The 24093-nt window shown below is 37.6% G+C and overlaps 1 protein-coding gene across 1 annotated transcript in view; it reads left to right on the top strand.

The window, feature by feature from the left end:
* Positions 1 to 11437: 11437 nt before the first annotated feature.
* LOC107809486 (lon protease homolog 1, mitochondrial) overlaps positions 11438 to 24093 on the top strand; it is a 30753-nt gene continuing 18097 nt past the window's right edge. Inside the window, exons 1-6 of the mRNA XM_075253708.1 lie at positions 11438 to 11938; positions 15402 to 15467; positions 15854 to 16045; positions 16135 to 16200; positions 17529 to 17570; positions 17682 to 17804. Coding sequence (XP_075109809.1) covers positions 11624 to 11938; positions 15402 to 15467; positions 15854 to 16045; positions 16135 to 16200; positions 17529 to 17570; positions 17682 to 17804 — 804 coding nt within the window. The 5' untranslated portion in view covers positions 11438 to 11623. The remainder of the gene's footprint in view (positions 11939 to 15401; positions 15468 to 15853; positions 16046 to 16134; positions 16201 to 17528; positions 17571 to 17681; positions 17805 to 24093) is intronic.

Genomic DNA, 24093 nt, shown 5'->3' with positions numbered 1-24093 from the left:
AAAAAAAAATTGCTATAAATTTTTAAAAAAATTATTTCTTTCTTAAACTTCATGTCTAGTCAAATTATGTCAAACATATTTAAACAGAGGTAGTATGATAAGATCTTAAAATCGTCGTTTCATAATCACAAGTATGAAGTATCTCAAAACAGATTATTCTGGTAAAAAATTGGTTGCACAATCCAAGTGGTTGAAAATAATGTCAATCGTTTTATTTTGGACAAGAGGAGTGGCGCGAAAAGATCGATAAGAGTGATATTTTGTTTTTCTATATGGTATTACTGTGTTAAATGAAAGGTATGAGATTAATAAATGTTAATTATCCTTTCTGAGTGCTAAAAATGGACTATCTATGCATTTTTCCAGGATAATTAACCGAAAGGAGAGTAGAAAAGAGGAGAGGACAATGTCCTCGCATTCGGAAATTGGGAACAGTAATCTGGGCCGACGAGTGAGAAAGAGATTTTGAGTTTACAATCTGACAATGATCTCCTTTTTTTTTAAACGATAAGGAAGCATATATATTAATATTAGAAAAAAACTTACACAGAAGTTACATAGTCCCGTAGGACATTACTATTGTTTAAAGTTACTAGACTATTACAAACACTGATACTTAGTTGCTTAACTCCAAAACAAAGACCTTGCATGTCTTTTTCCAAAACAGAATCAACAAAAAGAGGTGGGCGTGCAAGGTGATAGCATTTATCAGGCTTGAAGTTCTTGACTGCTTCCTTAGCTAAACGATCTGCTACTGCATTTCCCTCCCTAAAATTGTGTCTAATCACTGGGGATTTCAGTTTGTGCATCAATAATCTGCAATTGACTAAACAGTTGTTAGTAGTGGCATCTCATCCATAATTATTTTTACGGAAAAGGGTTTGATCTATCCCTCTACTATGGTAAATTGTTCAAAATTATCCCTTGTTATACTATTGGGCCATAAAAGTCCTTGCCGTCTTACTATCCTAACAAATAGTTATACGGAAGTGCCACGTGGTATCCATCCGTGCCCTTTTTACATCTGGGCGCATATGAGACGAGTCGCTCCACCAAACCTACCAAACCCACCTAACAAATCTGCCTTTGATTTCTAATGGCTCCTTCTACACTTCTTATCATTTCTCTTAAATTTTAATTAAATATTTTTTATTGGCATCTAATTTCTAATCTTCCTTTATTTTATAATGGATGGAAAAACAGATACAGACGAACCATTTTCTTCCGCACAATATAATAATTTCTTGGGAATATGGTGATGAAAAGTAAAGAGAAGAAGAGGATGGGAATGATGATGTATCAATTAGACACTGGATTTAAAATTTTGGAAGAGCTGATCTGTCTATGTTTCTTGTTGAAAGTATTTTTTAGAACATTGTTAGAAAGTTGGTACGTGAAGCAAGAGTTAAAAACTCCATTGATGAAAGCTCTGAAGCTTAGCTCGAAAATTGGGTTTTCGAAAATGTGAACTATTTCTAGTTGGTGTTATTATGTTTTGTTAGGGATCTCTTGGGAAGCTTAAATCTCAAATTATAACAAATTTGGTGAAGATTCAAAGAAGTTGGATTGGAAATTTTGAGCAAATATCAATAAAGATGAAGAACAATGTTGGTTTTCCAGATATTTAAGTTATGTCTCTCTTTTTGCCTTTAGGTTACGGGTCTTAACTTGGGTGGGTAAGTATTGGATGGTTTTTTTTAAATTTGGGGTGGGTCGTTTAATGAGGAGATGTCACATGGCACCTCCATCTAACTAAGGGCAGATTTGTTAGGATAGTAAGACGGCAGGGACTTTTATGGCCTAATAGCATAACGGGAAAATTTTTAAACAATTTACCATAATAGAGGGACAGATCAGACCCTTATCCGTTATTTTTATTATATTTGTTGAATCTGATTCAATTTCTAGAGCAGCTAGTGACATCTCCATATCTAACTTGAGGCCTTTCTCCAGTGCTAGAAGTTCTGCCTGCTAAGAGCATGTTGCATAGCAAGATTTGAAATATCTCATGATCCAATTACCAGTGCTATTTCGGAAGACCCCTCCTATATCTGCATGAAGCTTTTCTTTTAAGAAAGCCCCATCAATGTTAAGTTTGATAGTGTTTGGAGGGGGTTTTGGCCCATGGATTCTTATTTTGATTTTTGATTGTTGTAGGAAATTTTTTTCAGTGAAGAAAAGATATTCCCATAATTGATGGAGAACCTGGTTAGGATTAATATCCAGGTCCAGATTATTCACATTGTTGTTATTTCTATTTTTCCATAGATTCCAAATCGCAAATGGGAGAATATTTTCCCATTTATAGCGGTGATCACTGCCTTGCAGATTAGAGTTCTTTAGGATTGTTAAATGTTAACCAGTGGGTTGGAACATCACTTTGACTCACAATTAGACCAATGCTTGACCAAAAACGGGCAGCTATGGAGCACTTAATGAAGATGTGAGAGGCATCTTCAAGCCCTTCTTTGCACATAGGGCCGCTGGGATAAATATTAATACCAATATTATGGAGGTAGGCTCTACATGGAATTTTATTGTGCATGCATTGCCAAATAAAGAATTTAATTTTGTTGGGACATTGAAGATTCCAAATCCAATTATAATTAGGCTTTTTATCCGGATTGGACATATATTAATCCTCTAGAAGCTTGTAGCAAGAATTGGAGGTAAACACACTGTTACTATTCATGTCCCAGGTCATGTGATCCTTACCAACTGAGCATAAAGGCATAGGAGTAGCGTTGATATTTTGGATTAGGTTTCCAGGAAGATCAAATGATATTTTATAAACATCCCAGTGATCATCATTTATAAGATGTTGAAAAGAGATGGAGTGGTCTGATTTTTGGAGAGGTCCTTCTATACTACTTCTAAGGCTAGGTGCATTATGGATCCATCTAGAGGTCCAAATATTAATGTTAGAATTTTTACTTGGATGTCACAAGGTTCCTTTCATTAAGATTTTATAGCCTTTCACTAGAGCTGCCAAGATAAAGGAACAATTTGTGGATGATTTTTTTGGGCATATTTATTGACAATTAGTTGTGCCCAAGGACTTTTAGGATGATTGATAAGTCTCCAACTGAAGCTAGTAAGGAGCACAGTATTTTTTTGGGACGCTGAGCGAATTCCTAGACCACCTTCTGATTTTTCCTTGGTGATAGTCTTCCAATTCACTAAGTGTAGTTTTTTCTTAGTGTTAGTGGTGCGCCATATGAAATCTCTTTGTATTTTATTTATTCGGCTTAAGACTTTTGTAGGGAGCATAGTATATTGCATTACATGAGAGGGTATAGTATTAAGAGTGGAAGATGCTAAGGTGGTTCTTCCCGCGATATTCAGAAGATTAGTTTTCCAAAGAGAGAGTTTTGCTAGCATTTTATCAATGATAAATTGAAAGTCCTTGGGCTTGGGTTTGAGGTTTAGAATTGGAAAATCAAGGTAGTTCCCAAACTCAACACTAGACTTCATATTGAATAAGTTTGCAAAATGGGTAGTAATGTCTCGAGGACATTTTTTGGAGAACACAATCCTGGATTTTGAATAATTGATAGACAAGCATGTTTCTTCCATAAACAAATTAAGGCAATGATTAATACAATTACCTGTCTTTTGGTTGGATTTATTAATTAGGGTCAAATCGTCCGCAAAAAATAAGTGAGAAAAATAAGGACTCCTAGGTTAATTCTAATCGGATCCCACATCATTGTGTCTACTTGATTATCTATTAGCCTAGACATAAGTTCCATACATAGTATAAATATGTATGGAGACATAGGATTACCTTGGTGAATTCCTCTACTAGGGTTGAAGTATTTGGACTTTGTTCCATTAACAAGAATTTCAATTTGACTAGTGCAAATGCAATGCATAATGAGTTTAGAGATTTTTGGAGGAAAGTTAAAAAATGAAAGAGTTTTATGAATAAAATCTCATTCTAACTTGTCAAATGCCTTCTCAAGGTCAATTTTTAATAACATATCATATTTAGAGCTATTAGAGGTGCACATATTGTTGATAATCTCTTGAATAACAATTGCATTATCGCTAGCTCTCCTATTTTTTAAGAAACTAGATTGAGTTGGGCTAATGATGGCTAGAAGGAATTGTTTCAGTCGATTAGCAATTATTTTGGTAATTATTTTATAAACCGTATTACAAAGCCCGATTGGTCTAAAGTTTTTTAGATCTGTAGCATTGACAATTTTGGGGATAAGGCACAAGCGCGTCATTAGTGACCACAGGAAGGGATTGTGATTCAAAAGCCTCTTGACAAAATTTTATAATAGAATCACCAACTATATTTCAGTATCTTTGGTAAAAGAATGGGTGAATACCATCCGGGCCAGGGGCCTTAAAGTGTTTAAAAAAAATAGCTTTTCTAAATTCTTCCTTAGTAAGAGGTTTATCAAGGGTGAGTAAAACTTTTTTTTTTGAACATAAAAGCACGGTAATTATATTACTTAACAAAAGAGTTACGCGAGTTAGACATAGATTTGAGGGCATTACTATTGCCCAAAGTTGCTAGGAAATTACAAACATTAGTAGAGATAGTTCTTAAGCTATTACAAGAGTCTTGCTTATTCTTTGGTATTTCTTCTTGCACAAAAGGAGGTGGACGACCAAGGTGAAAACATTTGTCACTAACAGGTTTCTTAAAAGCTTCCTTAGCCAGTCTATGAGTTGCTTCATTTTCTTCCCTAAAGTTGTGCCTCAGTACTGGGAGCTTCAGCCGGTGCATTAACCACCTGCATTCAAGAATGACATTTTGAAAGTTAGTGTCTTCTTCATGTAGTAGTTTGATAACATCGGTGCTATCCGTTTCAATTTCTATGTTTGTGTCTCTAAAGTCTAGTGCAATTTTTAGTCCTTCCAGGAGGGCTATGAGTTCTGCATGGATTGGGGAGGCTGCATGAGTTCTTTTTTGGTAACCCAAGATCCAGTCACCATTGCTATTACGAAAATATCCACCAAGACCTGCAGCATTGTTAGTAGAAAAGAAAGTACCGTCACAGTTAAGTTTGATAGTATTTATTGGAGGTTTATGCCATCTAGTTTCAACGACTATTATCTTGTTTTTAAAGGGGTGTCTTTCCGTGAAGAAATGATACTCCTATGCAAAGTGTATGAGAGTTTTTATAGAGAGGTGACCATGAAGGTTGCTTATATTATTATTATTTCTGTTCTTCCAAATTTCCCAGATGCAAAAAGGAAAAAGAGTTTTCCAATTTATCAAGTGGGAGTTTTGACTAATAAAGGCGTCTCTAAGCTTTGAGAGCCAGTTTATGTCACCCGTATTGATTTGAAAACTAATGCCCATGGCCTTCCAGAATCTAAGGGAAGATGTGCAGTGTAGAAAAATATGATGAGTATCTTCAATGCCCATTCTACACGTAGTGCAAGTTGCATCTATGTTTATGCCAATTTTACTAAGATAAGCTCTACAAGGGATACGGTTGTGGCTACATTTCCAAAGAAATATTTTAATCTTGTTGGGGCAAAGGAGATCCCAAATCCATTTATAACTATTGGAAGAAGTGGAGGCTTCATTAAGAAGTTGATAGCAAGATTTTGTGGAGAAAACACCCATGGAGTTTAGTTTCCAACTGAGGTCATCAACCATGGAATATTTTGAGGGAGTGGGTGTAAGGTAAACACTATTGATAATATCGGGAGGTAGCTCAAAGCTAATTTTACTAATGTCCCAAACTTTTCCCTTATAAAGGTTGCCTAAGGAGAGGTTAAGATCAGAAATATTGAGGGGACCCTCAATAGTGCTCCTAAGGGTGAGTAAATCATTAGTTAGGAAATAATTGGCATGATTTTTAAAAGTAGCCATCTTACTAACAGTTTGTCTTGTAGGAATTTTCAAAATAGTTGAGAGTATGTTCTAGAATGGATTTAGCATCAGTAATCCAATTACCTTCTACATCCTATAAAATACATAATAGAGTTAATACATTTCTTATTAGTAGCCATTATATGAAAGAAGCGAGTATTAACATCTCCTTTGTTGCATCAAGTTAATCTTTAATGGAGCTTCCAGAAGTTTTCTTTCATTTTTAGGAGGGCATTATACTCTTGTTGGAGAGTAATTTCCAGATTCATTAGGAAAGAACTAGTTTGATACTTTGGCGAATTTTGAATCCCATCTAGACGTGCCAGAAGTCTTTTCTTTTTCTTAAAAATATCACCAAATGTATAATTTTTCCAAGGAATAACTTTTTCTTTAAAAATCTTTTGAGCTTTAGGAAGATCATTTGTTTGCCAACTAGCCCGAACTATGTTAACAAAGTCGGGATGTCTATACCAAATAGATTCAAGTCTAAAGGGTTTTCCATTGTGGTAAGTATTGTTTGGGAACAGTTAGAGTAATGAGGGGTTATGGTCGGAGTGGGTTTTTAGACGGTGGAGAACAACAGCCTTAGGGAACATACTCATCCATTTAGCATTTACAAAAATTCTATCTAAACGTTCCATAATTAATTGGTTAGATTTTCTACGGTGGTTAAACCACATATATTTGCATCATTTAAAACCAAGATAAAAAAGATTGCAATGAATAACACTAGTCCACAATCGAGAACTGTGGGCTAGCTTATCAGAATACTGCATATGAGAGCCACGACCACCTGAAGCACCATGAGAAGCCTGAAATGCTGAATGAAATGACCTGGGAGGATGGCCTCTGCCAAAAGTACCTCGGCCTCCAGATAAGGCCCCACTAAATTCGCCGGAGTGACGAACCCCTTGTTAGACCCATGACCACGCCCTTGAGCTAAAACCATCTCAACTCGTCTAGCCACATTAGCTGCATCTTGGAAAGAAATCTCGTTCCTCATCTCCTTAGTCATCTGCAATCTGATAGGCTGAGCAAGTCCCTCAATAAACCTCCTCACCCTCTCTCTCTCTCTTAGTAGGAAGTATAAGAAGATCATGACAGGCCAAATCAATAAAACGGGTCTCGTACTAAGTAACGGACATGTTGTCCTGCTAGAGACACTCAAACTGCCTGTGATAGTCCTCTCTTAGTGTAACAGGAAGGAACTTCTCGAGAAATAGTTGAGAGAACTGGTCCCAAGTCAAAGCAGGCAACCCAGCTGGTCTGGTCAAACAAAAATCCCTCCACCATTTTTGGCGGAATCTGACAGACGAAAGGCAGCAAAGTCCACCCTATTGGTCTCCACTATCCCCATGTTCCGTAATACCTCGACACAACTGTCCAGATAGTCTTAGGGATCCTCTGAAGATGTACCTCTATAGTGAGCGGTGAAAAGCTTGGTAAACCTATCCAATCTCCACAAAGCCTCAGAAGACATAGATGATCCATCGTCGGTCTGTGCTGCAACACCCGGCAGAACTACCCCAACTGACTGAGCTATTGGAGTCTGAAACTGGGGAGCCATCTGCTTCGGACTATGAGTAGCGGGAATCTGAGCTCCTCCCCCAGCCTAGGAGACAGCTGGTGCTACAGGAAATGTACCAGTCTGGGTAATACTCTCCATAAGGCCCACTAAAAGGACCAAAGCATTCTGAAGTACCGGGGTAGCGATAAACCCCTCTGGAACCTGAGCTGGCCCTACTGGAACGGTCTGGGCTGGAGCCTCTTCATCAAACTCTACTTGAGGCTCTGTCGCTGGTGCTGCTGCTCGAGCTCTTGGCTGAGCCCTACCCTTGCCTCGGCCTCTGGCACGGCCTCGACCTCTGCCCTTCGTAGGAGCTGCCACTGGGGGCTCTGGCTGCTGCTCAATTGAAGAAGCGGTACACGTTCTCGCCATTTGCGAAAATAAGAGTAGAGAGTTCAATTAGCATTGAGAGATCAAATCGCACGACAGAGAAAAATAGAAGTGAAACTGTTCCTAAACTCTGTAGCCTCTGGGGATAAGCACAAACGTCTTCATACCGGTCCCTCAGACTCTACCTAGCTTGTTCGTGAATTATGAGACCTAGGCAACCTAGTGCTCTGATACCAACTTGTCACGACCCGGATTTTTCACCGTCGGGACCGTGATGGCACCTAACTTTTCAGATGCTAGGCAAGCCAACGGTTAAAGACTTAATACACTAACCCTTGAGCAAATTAGTAAATAACAACAATTAAGCCAAAACAGATTAAAAGAGTACAAAACTTCATAATAACCCAAGTACTTATACACAACTACCCGAAAACTGGTATCACAATTCACTAACTTCTAAGAGTTACTATAAATATTGGCTGAAAGAAAATACAACTGTCTTTGAATTAAAAGAAACAGTAAACTGGAATAACTGGAAGGGGACTCCAGGGTCTGCGAATGCCGGTAGATCTACCTTGGGTCTCCTGTAGAATTGAAGGCAGCAACTCAACTTGGATCAACACGGTCCCATACCGAAATCTGCACAGAAAGTGCAGAGTGCAGTATCAGTACAACCGACCCCATGTACTGGTAAGTACCGAGCCTAATCTCGCAAAGTAGTGACGAGGCTAGGATAAGATACGTATATAAACCTGTGCAGTTAAACAATATGCTAGCAGAATAACAACTAATAGAAGCTAAGCAAAAATTAACGAGAGGGGGAAACATGCTAATGGGGTACCAAAATAAAGAATCACAGTAGTTGAGGTATTTAAACAGCTAGTACACTTTGAACCGGTAATAACAAATAAACACATCAAACGGAAAATGCACGGCATCACCCTTCGTACTTTTACTCTCAACCTCACCAGATAATCAATAATAGAAACATACACGACATCACCCTTCGTGCTTTATCACTCAACTTCACCATACGAATGATAGAAATGTGCACGACATCACCCTTCGTGCTTTATCACTCTACCTTACCATATAAGTAATAGAAACGTGCACGATATCACTCTTCGTGCTTTATCACTTTACCTCACCAAAATAAGAGACAACAATAATAGGGAGATAGAAATGACAACAACAAGTCTTACACCAACATTTATTTCCACAATCCCAATCTCAACTTTGAGTAAAAGCCCCATCAATACCAAAATCATTAAAACATGATAAGAAATTGCTCAACACGTCGAATAGCTAGTCTAAACATGATCAATATAATCAAAATACAACATTTACAAGAATAAGACTCACTCACATGCTATGATTCAACAACAACGTATAGATACTCGTCACCTTACCTGTACGTTGTACTCAACATCCAAACACGTAACAAGTAAGCAAATAACACCTAATCCCTCAAGCTAAGGTTAGCCATGAAACTTACCTCGCTCCTACGGCCAAACTCAAAGCTCAATCACCGCTTTTCCCTTCACACAAGCCTCTGAACCAATAGAATCTAACAAATTACCTAACAAACAATTCAATTTAAGCCTTAGGAACTACCTATGATAGCAACGAATTCAATTTAGACCATTTTTGAAAAAGTCAACACCCGGGCCCGCTTGGTCCAAACCCAAAATTCAGACCAAAACCCGATTACCCATTCAACCCGAGCCCGAATATACAATTAGTTCTGAAATACGACCTCAATTTGAGGTCTAAATCTCCAAATTTCGAAATCACTAGCTTTTGCCCAAAAATCCCCAATTTCACCATGAAAATCCTAGATTCTAGGATGAAATCTTATAAAAAGATGTAAAAGATTGAAAGAAACTAGTTAAGAATCACTTGCTTATGATTTGGGGAAGAAAAAGTCTTTGAAAAATTGCCTCTTGTGTTCTAGGTTTTGAAAAATGAGAGAATGTATGAAAAATCCTGTCTAAGTAAAGACTTATCAGCTGCAGATGTCGTATTTGCGACCTGAGATTCGCATTTGCGAAGCTCGCAAATGCGAGAAGAGTATCACAAATGTGACCTCCTCGCATTTCTGCAGCCATCACAAATGCGAACAGCTTGTCGCAAATGCGATCCCTGACTTCCGCAAATGCGGACCTATTCTTGCTACCCAGTCCCCTCCTATGCTCGCATATGCAAACATTCTTCGCAAATGTGAGGCTCGCATTTGCGAGCCAGACCTCACAAATGCAATATCTGCAGACATGAAGCATACCAACAAATTTTCTTAAGTTCAAATCACTCCATAGCCTATCTGAAACACACCCGAGCCCTCGGTGCTCTAAACCAAACATGCACACAAGTCTTAAAACATCATACGAACTTGCTCGTGCGATCAAATCGCCAAAATAGCATCTAGAACTACGAATTTAGCACTAAAACACATGAAATTCTTAATAACACTTTGAAATTCCTATTTTCTCAACCGGATGCCCGAATCACGTCAAATCAACTACGATTTTCACCATATTTCACATACATGACTTAAATATTATATTAAACATGTACGGGCTCCGAAACTAAAATACGGGCCCGATACCAATAAGATCAAACATTAATCAATTTTTTTAAATCATTAGATTTTCAGTCTTATAATTTTCATCAAAAATTCATTTCTCGGGCTAGGGACCTCGGAATTCGATTCCGGGTATACACCTAGGTCCCATATTTCAATACGGACCCACCGGGACTGTCAAAGTACAAGTCCGGGTCTGTTTACTCAAAACGTTGACCGAAGTTAACTAAATCCACTTTTAAAGGCAAAAATTTTTATTTTTGTTAACTTTCAACATAAAAGCTTTTCGGAAACACGTCCGGACTGCGCACACAAATCGAGCACGAATAAAATGAGGCTTTGAAGGCCTCAGAATACGGGATCGAGTCCTAAACATAAGATGGCCTTTTGGGTCATCTTAGAGTATAAGCAGAAGAAATTTTGAAAATCAGAAAAAATAACTTCTCCCTAAAGTATTTTCTCGAAAAATACCTTTGAGAAAAATACACTTACAAGCATTTCCTAAAAGTTGAGCCAAACATCAATTACCACTCAAAAATATTTTTTTTTAATTATTTAGTCAAACATAAGTTGTTTCTCACAAAAAGTACTTTATGAAAAGCACTTTTTGCGAAAAGCATTTTTCAAAATAAGCTGATTTTAAAAGTTTTGGCCATACAAACTAATAATGTCATTGGTCAAATTAGTAGTCCAAATTTGTATTATTTGTATTCTAAAGAGATATTAGGCGAGATACAACAACAAAACATATTTATATCTCATAAGTATAATAAAATATTTATAATTACAAATATTATATAATTAATTCAACTAAATTCATCATCTTTGCATGTTTGGAAGATACTAAATTGAGCTATTGTTTCATTGTATGCAACTAATTTACTTTTTAATATATTTCATACTGATTGACGCAAACTACACACGTACACTAAAGCTAGTTTATTAAATAGAAGCAATATCAAGCTGATAATGTGCTTCCACTATATATTTCTTCTGGACCGAAAAAAGAAAAGAAAAGATCATTTTAGGTTTGGTTCCAAATTGATTTTTTTCTTTTGATTTTTCAAAAACTTTATTACTCCACTAGAAAGAAAGAAAAATATAGACTTAAAACTGAAGGGCTATGTCGGTAATTTGATTAACTTAGAGGGTTTAGGGAGGGTTTTAACTATGAAAGTCACAGAAAACGGCTTCCTCCAGTAAGCTCATCAATGGCGGTTCTGAGCCTCCCCTACTTTAACTAGGCGAAACTAGTACACCATTTAGTCAGCCAACCCTCGTTTTCCCATCAATTTTTGCAATAATGTTGAAGGCTCTCACATCCTCATGTCTGCAGAATCGTTTCCACGCCGTCACAACGGCATTTACCCCTCAAGTTCGCCGTGGCACTGACTCGAATACGCCCTTGCTTCGGGTTTTAGGTTCGCTAAGAAGTTCGAATCGCAGGGGCCCTTATTTGTCTCGACGATTCTTTTGTTCGGATTCTACTGATGGGTCCGAATCGAATTCCGAAGCTGCTGCATCCGAAGCCAAGCCGGCCGAGAAAGGCGGAGATGCTGATTCTAAGGCTTCCGCTGCTATTGTTCCTACTGTTTTTAAGCCTGAAGATTGCCTTACGGTTAGTTCATAATAATTTCTTGCACCCGCACCAATAGAATTACACGTCTCTTTAAAATAAATTTTATGACTTTTGTTAACTAATGTACATTCTCAGTTCAATTTATCACTTCATTGTTATTAACTAATATAATTTGGCGCATAATTAAGTATTTTCCTGCTCCATCATTATATAAGTACATTTTATTCCAATATTTGATGGCTGGTAAAATGACTCCTTAAGAAAAGATGTCAACTTTTTGTTATAACGGCGTGGCCATGTCAGATTGTGCACCAAAAGAGAAGATATTAAGTGAGTTCCTTCTGTTGTTAGTGCTGGTTTTATGTCTTCTTTGGGTAGTTGTGATATGATTTTATTCATTATTATACAAATTTGTACATATGGATGCAAACATGGACGCTGATGATGAAATTTCTAATCTTTGTGGTTGGCATTGACGCAGAATTGGGATCAATTTGATATAGAAAATATTTTTAACTTTGGTTGCAACACTCTGCCGGCAATCAAAAGGGATGGTTGGCTAAGAAGTTAACTTTCTAGGATATAAAAGGTGGATCGCCAAGATTATATTTCTCGTAGACTTGTACACTCAATTATTCTTTAGTAAAAGGCCTTCCCAACCTTGACGTGATATAATGCTGTGAAGGTCTTCAACATTTTATTTTCCAAAGAACAGCTTTTGATACCCTCTTTGTCTCAAAAAGAACGGTTTTATTATCAGATGCTTTGATTCTCATATTTTGAACCCAGCCATTCCGTTTGAGACGAAAGAATAGTAGTGTAGACTTTTTTAAATCAGGCTGTAGTGGTAAAGAATCTTGATATCAATCTTCTTAAGATCCTCAGACAACCTCACATCGATGACCGACACTTTTAATGTTATTGTAGCTTCAATTAGCATTAGTATTTTAATGAAATGACAATTGACAAATTTTTAAAATCTAGTCGTCTTTTTAAAGATTTCTTGTCCTGAATCTTCTTAGGATCGTCAGAGAGCCTCTCATCAGTGAGCAACTTTTTTAATGCTATTGTAGCTTGAATTAGCATTACCCTTTCAATGAAAGAATGTGGTATTCCACTTTCTTCCAAAAAAAAAAAAAAGAAGAGGAGGAAGAAAGAATGTGGTATTTCTGTACCCCTCCTTCAACCACAATGTTATTGATTTTTGCTTCCTTGATACCTCCTCCACTAAGGCACAGTCTGCCAACTCCTTAATCAAGTCTTCCATTAGGGGTAATTCATTTGCAATCATCTCTTTTGCTTCACCTAATGATTTCTAAAGGTTTCAATTTTTCCAACAATTCTTTCATCTCCATCTCCGCTCAAGCATATACCTCTCTATTTTCATCTTCTAAGATCATCTGTAAGTAATTTCAAGTTTTTTTCCAATCACACAGCTTGGATTTTCGGCAATGTGATATTATTCTTGTCATCCCTTGACCATCTTGTAGCACCCACTTGTTCTTGTTCAAATGTTAATGTGTGTTATCTTAGTAGTGTTAAATTAGTCTCACATTGGAAAGATATCATAAAGTTAATGTATTTCTCACCTACACATAGATGTGTCTTTTCTATTTGATTGTTAGGTACAAATAGATGTGTCTTGTATTCCAATTTTCATCAAGTTACCAATTCATCCTCTTTCTTATTTTCTCAGATCGTATCACATACCATTGGTGATCTTAATAAGGGGCAGCCTATGCTACCCGATTGGTCAACTTTTTTACTATTCTTTCCACTTTTGGTGATCGTTAACCTCATACCTATTTCTGTAGACCATTTGACTGTATCATGCCTCTTTCTCAGTCATCTTTTTAGCTGTAAAATTCCTCCTTTTTGACCATTCTTCCATTGAGTTTCTGCCACCATCCCAACCATGTCCCATTTACAGTGTAAAAGAACTATTTTGGCCATTCTTCCAATGAGTTTTCTACCATCTTTCAGGCCAGTATTATGATTATTGTTCCAGATATCTATTTTGGATGCTATTTCATTGCTATTCTAGTCACTGTTTAGCCGCCAATTCGAGCCACATTAGCTGCCACCTTACGCCACACCAAGGTTGGTTTTGAGATTCCTGGTATCGCGTTCTCTCTGGTCATTGAGAGTCGGTTCCCTTAGTCTATGCTGAATATTAATGATTTCTTTAGCTGGGCTATTTTCGTGACTTTCAGCGAAAAAATCCATTATGGTGTTCTGGTGACTGATCACGATTTGAACTGTTCACTTTCTAGGTGATGCTTTACTATTAGTCTATTACGACTATTGTTCACTATTCCGTGTTTTCCAGAAAAGCAAATTCAAGGTGTTCTTCACTTCTTCTTACCTTGAGTTCGAGGACACATAATACAATGGCAATGTTAGTTAGTAGAATGTTAATGTTAAGTTAGTCCAACATCAAAGATTATTGTTCTTTTCACACCTGAAAATTAAGTGTCATGTATTATGTAATAAGTATTCATCAACTTATCTTTTCATCTGCTTCTTCTATTGTCTCACAATTTTCAGATTTAAATGGCTTATTTTTTTTACAGAGAATCCCATAATCAAGAAGATTGATTTGTTTTGAGCACATTGTCAGTTGAACCATCCGTATTGGTTGAGATTGTTTCTTTGAAATCTCCTGATATTAGAAACCCGTCGATCCTTGAGTACTTCCTGCCTTGTCTCTCTCTGGACCATGTGTAACTCCCACCTTGTAGAGGCAAATTGATCAGCTCTATGTCAAGACTGAAGCTTCAGAAAGTTCCTAATGATTTTGAATGATTTCTCACCTGCAAGAAGCTGGTGATTCACATTGTTCAGCAAAAGAATTTTTTTTTGTTTGCTTGTCCATTGTAATTAGAATACTCTCCTTCCCATATGCTCTTTTCAGAGTCAACATTCGACCAGTTATGCCTCATGCCTCTGACTTCTGGCCGTACAGAAGGCACCTTGATGGATGTTAATTTTTAACATTTCATCCTATATTTGGAGGCCTAGAGAGGGTTACTTCATGCTTTAGTTTCAATTTAATCAACAGCTTCTAGGTTATTTAAGAAGTAAAGCATTGGAAAGTACATGTGAGGATAAAGTAATAGGTTGCCCTACTATCTCGTTTTTCTTTGAAAGGAAGATTCATATGTGTATTTCAGTTTTTGCTAGTTGTTGCAAGATCAGTGTAAAAATGGTATTTATCAACCTTCCCTAAAAAAGAGAGATACTGAACGAATGCAAAGAAAACACTGTTTCTTGGAGGCTTCTTGTTTGCTCATAATTCATCTGTTTGTAAATTTAATGGATGCGACCCATTTCTTGCCTTCTTGGTTGGTTATGGTTTTATCTTTGGATAAGATTTACCTGTAAGACTTGCAATTAAGGGCTTTATGTCATTTATTATACTAAAAATAAATAAAGTCTGTGTGGGCTGTACTTTTTTAATTCTTTATAATTTATAATGATGCATGTTGTTTTCTTGGTGCAGGTTCTAGCACTGCCACTTCCACACAGACCGTTATTTCCAGGGTTTTATATGCATATTTATGTGAAGGTATGGTACCTTGTCTAGGATGGGTTAAACCATGTCTTAGTCTTCGTAATTTTCAAAATAAAATAGATATAAGCTTTAAACATTAAGTGTATAATTACTGTCAACTTTCTGAGAGTTGTACTGTTTCAGCTAGTGTTTTGGACCCTATTTCCTCTTAAGTCTGTAACCAGCATTCAGCTTTAAGAATGCTCTACTTTAATTGATGGAAAGTTCTTGGCTGAAGTTGTAAGCTTGAAAAGCTAAAACCTTCAATTCGGAGAGCGTCTTTGCTCAATTGTAATATTCTTTAGCCTCATTTGTTAGTTTCCAGAAAAAGATAAATTATACTGTAATGGCATGCAACAAATTGATCTGAGGCTCCACATAATCCGTAAATTTAACTGCAGGATCCCAAGGTATTAGCAGCCTTGCTGGAAAGTCGAAAAAGGCAAGCACCTTATGCTGGCGCTTTCCTTATGAAAGACGAGCAAGGGACTGATCCTAATGTTGTGTCTGCCTCAGATACAGAAAAAAACATCTATGAGCTTAAAGGAAAAGACATGTTGAACCGTCTTCATGAAGTTGGTACACTTGCTCAGGTACATCTTGTTGTTCCTTGTGTTATTCTGTTGCTTTAAGTTATTGAAGAAGTTTCTGATCAAGGTTGATGCAACTTATGATGAGCCAGATAACAAGTATTAAAGACGACCAGGTTATTCTTATTGGTCACAGGCGGATACGTATGACAGAGGTGGTAAGTAAATGTCTGCGTTATTTTTTGGTTATAAGTAGCTCCATATGTTTTCTTTGTGTCCTATTTAGTTGTATTTTTCATCTACATATCCATCATCTCCTGATTTTGAGACTGCCGATTTGACATCTTGGGTTCATTGCACTTGTATACTTTTCTCTCTTTCCTACCTTTTGTGTCCCAACACCCAGTCTTTCTCCTTTTGGCTTCATATAACTGAGCAGCTGCGTTGTCAAGCGATAGAGGTCTGTTGCAATTTGAGGCTAAATGAGCTGTTTTTCCCAGTTGTGTATGATGTGTTACCAATAGAATGAAACACTCTTTTAGTTATTCTTGATTGCTTGTTTGCAACAGAAAGTAGCACTTTGTAATAATTTTGGACAACTGGTTTCCTGCAAAGTCATAGGAATGTCTTTCTTATTGCACTTCGGGGTTGTAGAAGAGAAAAGCTATTGAGTTTCTTCTATGATGTGCTAGTTTAGCATCTGTTTGATTGCCGATGCATTTGGTTTGAATGAAATCCTAGACTTTTGATAACCGAGAAATCTGAGGGTAAGTGGCTCATGGTTTCAAACTCGGTGGATAATGGGCTCGCCATTCTACCATTGTCTACCTAAATACTAGGCTTTTGTTTGCGCCAGAGCACGAACTGTGATGTGCACCCAACCTACATATCACGGGCTGTACTCTTACCACTAGACCAAAGCCCTGGGGCTTAAACATATATAAAACACATAAAAGATTGAATAGAATCCTATTTGTTTGAGCTCTAATTTGGTATAGAGTCGTATTCTTGGCTTTAGCTGTAAAGCTGGAGTACTCAAGCATGGTCAGCCATTTATGGGCTTACTTAGCCATTGGAGGGTCTTATGTCTTCTTATTTTTTCGTTTTATTTTGTGATTGAGGACCTCTTATCCTCTTCTATTGGACTTAAATCTCTCAACCCCTGAGCTCCTTATTAATAATTCTCCTATTAGATTATACATACTGTTGGATGTTTACCTCTCTACCTTCACAAGGTAGGGTAAGGTTTGCGCACACACTACCCTCCTTGGACCCCCACATGTGGGATTACACTGGGTTTATTTATTGTTGGATGTTTGCAGTCAGATTCCCTTATGTAGTTATTTCTTTTGTTTCAATAAAAATTTTCTTCAATATACTAGTGTAACAATTTGATGACTATGCAGTAGATTTGTCACACTTGAATGTTCACTGTCAGATTTCCTTACTTTATTCACCATGTTGTTTTTTCCCGTCTCGATAGCCCATTTTGTGATATGTACAAGAGTAACACTTTGAGGACTGAAACAGTGGCATTCATTTGCAGGTCAGTGAAGAACCCCTTACAGTGAAAGTTGATCATCTCAAGGCATGCCTCAGTTTTTTGTGCATTCTTTCTACCCAGCAATGATAAACTCATAAAGCTTGATGTTCAGTTTTGAAATTGTTTCTAAAATTTGCTTTCTTAATTATGTTGCAGGAACAGCCGTACAACAAGGATGACGATGTTATAAAGGCGACATCTTTTGAAGTTCTATCAACCCTAAGGGATGTTTTGAAGACAAGTTCTCTCTGGAAGGATCACGTTCAAACTTATATCCAGGTGTTAGTCATTTCTTGCTAAATGTTAAGTCCTAATTGCTTGATTTGGTGATAACTCCAATAAAAAAAATTTTACTCTCTCAAAATGCATTGCCTTTTGATATTCTAGCCCACAGTATTGTGTGAAACTCCACAATGATGGTAGATTGTGTTAAACTTAGATCATGCCCTAAGTTGGGCATTTCATGCCATTCTTTGTAATGGGAAATCCTATGTTCGTGTTGGTGGTAATCAAATCCATGACTAGATTCTCTGCCTTATAGTTGATGCCATACTGAAAGAGGAGACTAATTAAAAGATGCAAGACGGCGAGGAAATGGAAGGTCATAAATGTTCTCTGAACCAACTGTATACATATTGTTATACATATTTCTAAAGAGACACGGAAATTTATACAACTGAACAACTGTATAAGATGTATTGGGAGCTAGGAAGTTTATACATATTTATCTGGAAATCCTCTCTCTGCTGAATTTCTAAAGAGATGCTACTGATTGTTATGAAGTGTGTCAAAATCAAAAGATAATATTGTGGCATGTTTTGCTGAAGAAGTGGGAGTGGAGGGATAAAGGGATAGGGACTTATTGATTACTTCTAAGGGAAGCATTTGCGTCCCTCCAATTTTTTATTTATTTTTGATAAAGTAAGTGATTTCAATAGATGGCATCAGGAAGATGGAAGAAGTACATGATTTGGCATTTGAGCTTACAAACAATATTCCGGCTCCTATACATAATTGGCTAAGTCAGAGCTAAGGAACTAATGAAATCCAAAAGCTGATCAATATTGTTGATAGGGTACAGTCTAGACCAGCAAAACAAATTGGCAATACAGAGAGCCTTTAAAGAACCTATAGGAGTTGAGTTTCCATCAAAACATCTCTTGTTTCTCTCAGTGTTGTAAATAGCGCTCGCCTCAGCGCTAATAGCGTGAGGCGAGGCGAGCTGCCATCGCTATTTTACAGTGTGGCGTAGCGTTTTCAAAAAGGCGAGCGCCTCTGCCTTTGTAGCGTGTGGCGACCTGTAGCGTGAGGCGACCTGTAGTGTCGCTTTTTGCAAAAAAAAGAAGAAGGCAGTAGCAGCGATCTGTTAAAACAAAAAATTAGGGCTTGCGATTTCTTTACTCTTTCTCCTTCAAGTCGACAATAAACCTACAGACTTTCTCTGTCCGAATGCACCGGAAAATACATTTGTATTTGGAGTAAGAGACATTACTCCTTTCGACCAATTTCAGAGGGGTTACCAAGTCTTCAAAGCTTTAGGTGATATTTGTGGGGGTTGGCTGGAAATTGAAAAAGAGGCAACTCTAAGAAATCATCCTAGATGGGCTTCAATCAAGGTGAGGAGGCAGATGGAGAAGATTTTGAAAACCCTAAAAGTGGTGAAGAAGGGTTTTCTTTATAAATTACATGTTCGGAGTGTAGCGTTGGTAACAATTATCTCCAATCGATGAAATGGAGAAGAAGATGGACTTGCTAGGTCCTATGATGAAGTTTGAGATAGGCCTGCTACCGTAGAAAAGATCGTCCATGTGGGGGTTGGTGACTGTATTTCAGATTCTAAAAAAAGTGGGGACAGATGTGGGAGTGGCACATGAAAGGTCTTAAGGGGAATGGGTCAGTAGTAAAGAAACGGGCTCCAGAATTGGGCGACTTATGTCATGATGTTTGGAAGCTTAACATGACTTTTGGGTCGTCAAAAAGAATAGATATAGGCTCAGATGATTCAACCTTTACTTTCAATTAGGGGGCTTGGTCTTCTAGCCATGAACCTTTTGGGTCTCAGTTTTGATCATCTTTTAGTGGATTAATGTCATTAGTTTGTCTGAAACACGATACATTCTAGACTCCTTTCACAGCACCATGATCGACAAATAGATGAAAGAGCAGGAAAGCCCTAGTCTGCCACAAATTTTGCAGAACTCAGATGCAGCTGATGACGCAAAAGTTGTTATTCAAGATTGAGAAAACTCTTTCTTCCTACAATCGAAAGAGGGTGACCAAAATCAGATAGTTTTTTGAATTTGAGAAAACTAAACCATGGCTTATCGAAGAGGCTACTCAAGCTTTCTTATGGCTTCATAATAGTGTTACAAAGATGAGCAAACAATATGGATTGAATTTTTGTGAATGTGAAATGGAGGGTCTAGTGTTGTTCACGAAGCTTGACAAGAGAAGGCATAAGAGAAATGAAGCTACCGTGTCTAGATTCGCAATTCCAAAAGTGATAGGTATAAAGGAACTCCAAAAACTGGGTTTTAATGTGAATTATGGGGAGGGAGGATCAAGGAGGGGAAGGGGGATCACAAACACTAGGTACCCATGAAGCTGAATATTCTCACTTGGATGTTAGGGGGTTGAATGACAGGGAAAAGATAAAGTTGATAAAAAGTTAATCCATAAATGGAAGGCAAACATTTATTGCTTTCAAAGACGAACTTAGAAGGGGATGTGGAAATACTAGTTAAACAAATGTGGTCAGACCCATCTCAAGTGTTGTTTGGATCCAACCACAGGAAAGGGAAAATATTGGTGATGTGGGAAAAAATGTTTGGACAAAGAGAAACTATCAACAAGGGATGTATACTATCACTCGCAAAATTTCCTCATTATCACTTAATTTCTCCTGGCACCTCACAGGGGTGTATGAATCACACTGCAAGTTGGAGAAACAAGAACGCTAGTGGGAAATAATAGCATCTAAGGCATTTGTGCAGGGCCTTGGGTGGTGTATAGAGATTTTAACACTAATAGATTCATAGCAAAAAGAAAGAACAACAATAGACTCACTAGGACTATGATGGACTTCTCTCATTTTATAGATCATTAGAAGCTTGTAGATTCTCATCTCAATGAGGATCCTCTTACATGGACAAAGGGTAATAATCAGGAAAACTCTTCAAGATTGGATAGATTTCTTTTTTCGGCTAAATAGGCTGAGGAATTCAAGAACAAAAGGCAAGCGGTACTCCCAAGGGTATTTTCTGACTGTACTCCCATTTCTTTACAATGCGGAGATGGGGAAGTTTAAAATCTTACTTCAAGTTTGAAAGCTGGTGTTTGGGTGTTGAGGGATTCAATGAAATGGTGAAAAGCTGTGGAACTCTTTTGAAGTACAGGGTAGTCTAGATTCCATTCTTTCAAGCCAACTGAAGTTGTTGATACAAAGCTGTGGGGTTGGGATTTGGGAATCTTCAGACCATGGTAGTCTGGAAAATAAAAGACAGTCTAACTAACTCAACTTTTAGAGTTGGACAACATTCAGGGAATATAGATCTCTTAATGAAGAAGAGCTACTTTTGAAGGCCACCTTATTTATGAAGATACAGAGATTGCCAAAAATGAAGAGATAGCTTGGAGACAAAGGTCTAGAGTTTTGTGGTTAAAACACGGGAAAAAACAGCATGTTTTTTGAAAGGTTGGCAAATGCCCACAGAAGATTCAACACAATTGATAAGCTGGATATTAATGGAGAATTAGAGGATGATCTTGTGATCATTAGCGTGGAGATCATTTCATTCGACTTGCAATTATATACTGAATTTGAGCAATGGATGCTTGAGTTCACTTATCAGAAATGCCCTAAGATTACAGATGAAGAAGCAATATGATTGCAGAGAACTTTTGAAGAACATGAGGTGCTTGATTGTATTAGGTTATGTGCAATTGATAAAGCTCCAAGGCCAGATGGATATTCTACGGGTTTCTTCCATTCTTACTAGGATATTCTCATGGTGGATATTATGAAGACTCCGGGGAATTTTCATTCTCATGAGTATTTTGGGAAAATTCACAATGCACTTTTGCGGCCTTAATTCCAAAGAAGAATGGAGTAAGGGAAGTAATATTTTAGACCTATCAGCTTAGGAATGGATCGAATGGATGTCTTTTTGCATCATTACAGTGAGATTTTCTCATGATAAATGGTTCACCTGAAGTTTTTTCCTCTTCTCATTGGAGTCGAACACGAGGGGAGATCCCTTGTATTTTCCTTCATCGTTGCTATGGAAGGCTTAATAATATGGTAAAGCTGGCTAAGCATAAAGGATGACTAAAGGGCTTCAGAATCTCTAATAACAGAAGCAACATGGAAATCTCTCATCTTTAATGTGCAAATTACTTTTGATTCTTTTGATGCTAAAGTAAAACAAATCAAACATCTAAAACTAATTCTAACGTATTTTGAAGCTGTCTCAGCTCTACTCGTTAATTGGAGGAAGAGTTTTATTTTTGGTGAATGAAGTGCTAGAAGTTCAGCTACTTGCAGGGATACTTGGATGTGTGGTGGGTTCTCTCCCAACAAGTTATATAGGGATGCCTCTGGGAGCAAAAAACAAAATACTTGATATTTGGAATGGGGTTGTGAGGAAATTTGAAAAAAGATTGGCAGTACTCAGTACTTATCTTTGAGAGGTCGAATGATTCTGGTAAACATTGTTCTCGGTTCATTGCTTCCATATATGATGTCTTTATTTCCACTACCTCTTAAATGGAAAAGAGAATAGATTCACTAAGAAGAAATTTCATCTGGCAAGGCAATAGATAAAGGAGACGTCATCATATTATCAAGTGGAGTATTGTGATTAACAGCAAAAGGCAGGAGGGATTAGGCATAAGATATTTGAGGTCGCATAATAGTGTTTGCTTATGAAAAGATTATGAAGATTTAGTTGTGGGTAAAAAGCTTTGTGTGTGTGTGTGTGTGTGGGGGGGGGGGGTATTAGTGCGAAGTATGAGCAAGAGTGTCAGTGGTGCTGTAAAAAGTAACTACACCTTTTGGTGTTAGTGTCTTGAGATCAATCAGGAGATTTTGGCCTTCTTTTGCAAACAATATTAGCTATAAAGTTGGAAATGGGATGAAAGTATCTTTCTGGTATGACATCTGGGTTGGTTCTCAGCCTTTAAATGAGTTTTTTCCTTTCCTATTCAGTCTTACTGAGGCACATGCACCTGATGCATTCATGAGGTTTGGGGACAACAGGGGTGGAATCTCAACTTCAGAAGATTTCTAAAGTAGGATAGCTGAACGCTTCAAGGTTCTGGAACAATTTCAAGGAACTATAGCAAATGAAGACAGAATAGTTTGGAAGCATCGCAGTAAAGGCATCAACAGAGTAAGTCTGTTTATATAGCCTTCAATGATACTGGGTATTAGTGCGAAGTATGAGCAAGAGTGTCAGTGGTGCTGTAAAAAGTAACTACACCTTTTGGTGTTAGTGTCTTGAGATCAATCAGGAGATTTTGGCCTTCTTTTGCAAACAATATTAGCTATAAAGTTGGAATTGGATGAAAGTATCTTTCTGGTATGACATCTGGGTTGGTTCTCAGCCTTTAAATGAGTTTTTTCCTTTCCTATTCAGTCTTACTGAGGCACAGGCACCTGATGCATTCATGAGGTTTGGGGACAACAGGGGTGGAATCTCAATTTCAGAAGATTTCTAAAGTAGGATAGCTGAACACTTCAAGGTTCTGGAACAATTTCAAGGAACTATAGCAAGTGAAGACAGAATAGTTTGGAAGCATCGCAGTAAAGGCATCAACAGAGTAAGTCTATTTATATAGCTTTCAATGATACTGGGCAACAGATCATTTGGCCTAAGAAGCATATTTGGAAAGTTAAATGCCCATATAAGGTAGCTTCTTTCTCTTGGTTGGGTGTTAAAGATGCATGTTTAACTCAAGATAATTTGAGGAACGCAACTGTGCTCAAAATGCCATTTATGTGAAAAGGAATCAGAGAGCATTAGCATCTTTATACACTGTGAAGTCACTGATTAGCTATGTCAACTATTTCTAAGCATGAAAGGAATCACGTTATGCTAAAGTCTACCGGAGAATTGCTGGTATGCTGGAACCACATGGGAGGGACTGTGAGGCAGAAGAGATGGTGGTGAACAATTCCTGTGTGTGTCTGGTGGACAATATGGAAGGAAAGAAATTCAAGATGTCTTGATGAAAGAGCTAAGAAGCAGCTGTACTCAAGATGAATTGTCTTCTTTAATTTCAGTTGTGGTGTAAAGAACTCCTAGAAGACTGACTTTTTACTAGATATTATAGAATCCTTGTAAGAAGACAACACAACCACTAAACTCCCCCTGAGCAACAAAACCAGGTGGTTGCTCCATATAAACTTCCTCGTCAAGTTCACCGTGGAGAAAAGCATTCTTAATGTCTAACTGACTCCTATTCCAATGTGGGACAAGACTACATTATGTACATATCTAACACTCCCCTCAAGCCGGTGCATACACATCATATGTACCGAGCTTGTTACACATGTAACTAATACGAG

This window comes from Nicotiana tabacum, chromosome 5 (genome assembly GCF_000715075.1).
Source record: "Nicotiana tabacum cultivar K326 chromosome 5, ASM71507v2, whole genome shotgun sequence".
In the NCBI taxonomy this organism is placed as follows: domain Eukaryota; kingdom Viridiplantae; phylum Streptophyta; class Magnoliopsida; order Solanales; family Solanaceae; genus Nicotiana; species Nicotiana tabacum.
Note: the sequence above shows the minus strand (reverse complement) of the source record. Positions and strands in the feature narration are given on the sequence as shown.